Below are 2345 nucleotides of genomic sequence, written 5' to 3'. Positions count from 1 at the left end.
CTCTCACCCCCTCTCTCCTCCTCCTCCGCTTCCTCTCTCTCACCCCCTCTCTCCTCCTCCCCCGCAGGCTGAGAATCCGGCCGACGGCGCTGTGTGACGTCAGCACGCGTGACGTAACGACGACGCTGCTCGGCGAACGCGTCGCCTGTCCGATCGGCGTGTCGCCGACGTCGCTACAGTGCCTCGCGCACGCCGACGGTGAGGAGGCGTCGGCACGGGCCGCCGCCGCCCTGGACGTCTGCTACGTGCAAAGCACCTTCTCGACGCGCTCCGTCGCCGACGTCGTCGCCGCCGCGCCGACGGGCCTCAAGTGGCTGCAGGTATTACGAATTATTGGAAATTTATACGAGGTATTTTGGAAATTGGAAAACCAATGAACGCTGGGACAGGTCAAGAATGAGATCGTATTTCGGCGTGCATCTGTGCGTTTGATGTTTTTCTTTCTCAATGAAAAGGGTAGAACTCTTTGCAGTTGTTAATTTCAGAAAGTAGAATTCTTGCTGAATCCGACAGTGTGGGTGGCTTGTCCGGTGCGCACTGCTGGGGCGGCCGGGGAATTATCAAAGGAAGCCTACTTTCTGCGCGTAAAATCACGTTGCAAAATGGCTATTTCGCGTGTGTGCCGGGACGAGCTTGTTTACAGAAAAAAATTAAGGAAAAATCTGAGTTAACAACTTATATTGTGTCACTTGCAACGTCAATTCAGAGGATTGCAGTGTAATTTCTCCCCCAAAAAAACTTCTGCTGATTGATCGGAAATTCTTCGTAAGTATGGCCCGCCGCCAATGGGAAATGATTTCCCGCCGTGACATACCTTCAGGTGTTTCCGCTCACCGACTTCGGCATCACCGAGCGGCTGATCGCGCTCGCCGAGGCGGCCGGTTACCGGGCCATCGTGTTCACCGTAGATCACCCGGCGAAGCCGAGCAACTGGACGTTTTCGAGGCGGCCCGTGGGCCTTCCTCCGGGCGTCAGCATACGTAACATAGAGGCCGTGCTGCCTGGGGAGATCGACGAGAGTAACGTCTACGCGCCCAAGCCAGGGCTGAAGCCGACTGGAAAGCTGTCGTGGCACGTCGTGGAGCGGGTGAGGCAGCTGACGAAGTTGCCCGTGATACTGAAGGGCATACTGACAGCCGAAGACGCCCGTCTAGCCATCAACCACGGTGTGAGTACACACACACACACACACACACACACACTCTCTCTCCATCTATTTATCTATCTAATTATAAGAGATTCTAATATTTAGAAGAGCATATAGCATATATATATATATATATATATATATATATATATATGCTATATGCTCTTCTAAATATTCCAAATATAGATTATTTACTCATGATATCAGGAGTTAATAATGACAAATTTGTCATTATTAACTCCTGATGATATGTATACATGCTCTCTCGCCTATCTCTCGTGCGATAACACACTAAGGGTACATTATTCTAGACATTGCTTAACCTTTCCCTATGCACCGTCTCCGTTTATTCAGGCCGCCGCTATCTGGGTTTCGAACCACGGCGGACGCACCCTCGACGGTCAGCCGGCGGCGATCGAAGCGCTACCGGAAGTCGTCGCGGCCGTCGGCGGCAGAGTGGAAGTATACATGGACTCGGGCGTGCGCACGGGAGCCGACGTGTTTAAGGCTCTGGCGCTCGGAGCCCGGGCCGTGTTCGTCGGGCGGCCGGTTTTGTGGGGTCTCGCCTACGACGGCGCCGACGGAGTGAAGAAGGTGTTGGAGATTCTACGGGAGGAGCTGGATTCTACGATGGCCTTCGGCGGGTGTAGTTCGATCGGGGAGATCGTCGGGAAGTTGAGGGTGGTGCATAAAAGCTACTATAAGCAGTTCGTGCCGAAATGAGGCGCGCATCGAGAGAGAGGGTGGAAAGATAGATAGGTAGATAGATAGATGATAGAGAGAGGGGGAGAGGGAGAGATAGATAGATAGATAGATAGATAGATGATAGAGAGAGGGGGAGAGGGAGAGATAGGTAGATAGATAGATGATAGAGAGAGGGGGAGTGGGAGAGATAGATAGATAGATAGATAGATGATAGAGAGAGGGGGAGAGGGAGAGATAGGTAGATAGATAGATGATAGAGAGAAGGGGAGGGGGAGAGATAGATAGATAGATAGATAGATGATAGAGAGAGGGGGAGAGGGAGAGATAGGTAGATAGATAGATGATAGAGAGAAGGGGAGTGGGAGAGATAGATAGATAGATAGATGGATGATAGAGAGAGGGGGAGAGGAAGAGATAGATAGATAGATGATAGAGAGAAGGGGAGTGGGAGAGATAGATAGATAGATAGATGGATGATAGAGAGAGGGGGCGA

The 2345-nt window shown here is 51.7% G+C and overlaps 1 protein-coding gene across 1 annotated transcript in view; it reads left to right on the top strand.

The window, feature by feature from the left end:
• Positions 1-1944, top strand: part of LOC106817829 (hydroxyacid oxidase 2-like) — a 3183-nt gene extending 1239 nt beyond the window's left edge. Inside the window, exons 2-4 of the mRNA XM_014822533.1 lie at positions 68-320; positions 821-1168; positions 1502-1944. Of these exons, the coding sequence (XP_014678019.1) occupies positions 68-320; positions 821-1168; positions 1502-1870 (970 nt within the window). The 3' untranslated portion in view covers positions 1871-1944. The remainder of the gene's footprint in view (positions 1-67; positions 321-820; positions 1169-1501) is intronic.
• The last annotated feature ends 401 nt before the right edge of the window (positions 1945-2345 follow it).

This window comes from Priapulus caudatus, unplaced genomic scaffold (assembly GCF_000485595.1).
Source record: "Priapulus caudatus unplaced genomic scaffold, Priapulus_caudatus-5.0.1 Scaffold1884, whole genome shotgun sequence".
Classification (NCBI taxonomy): Eukaryota; Metazoa; Priapulida; class Priapulimorpha; order Priapulimorphida; family Priapulidae; genus Priapulus; species Priapulus caudatus.
Note: the sequence above shows the minus strand (reverse complement) of the source record. Positions and strands in the feature narration are given on the sequence as shown.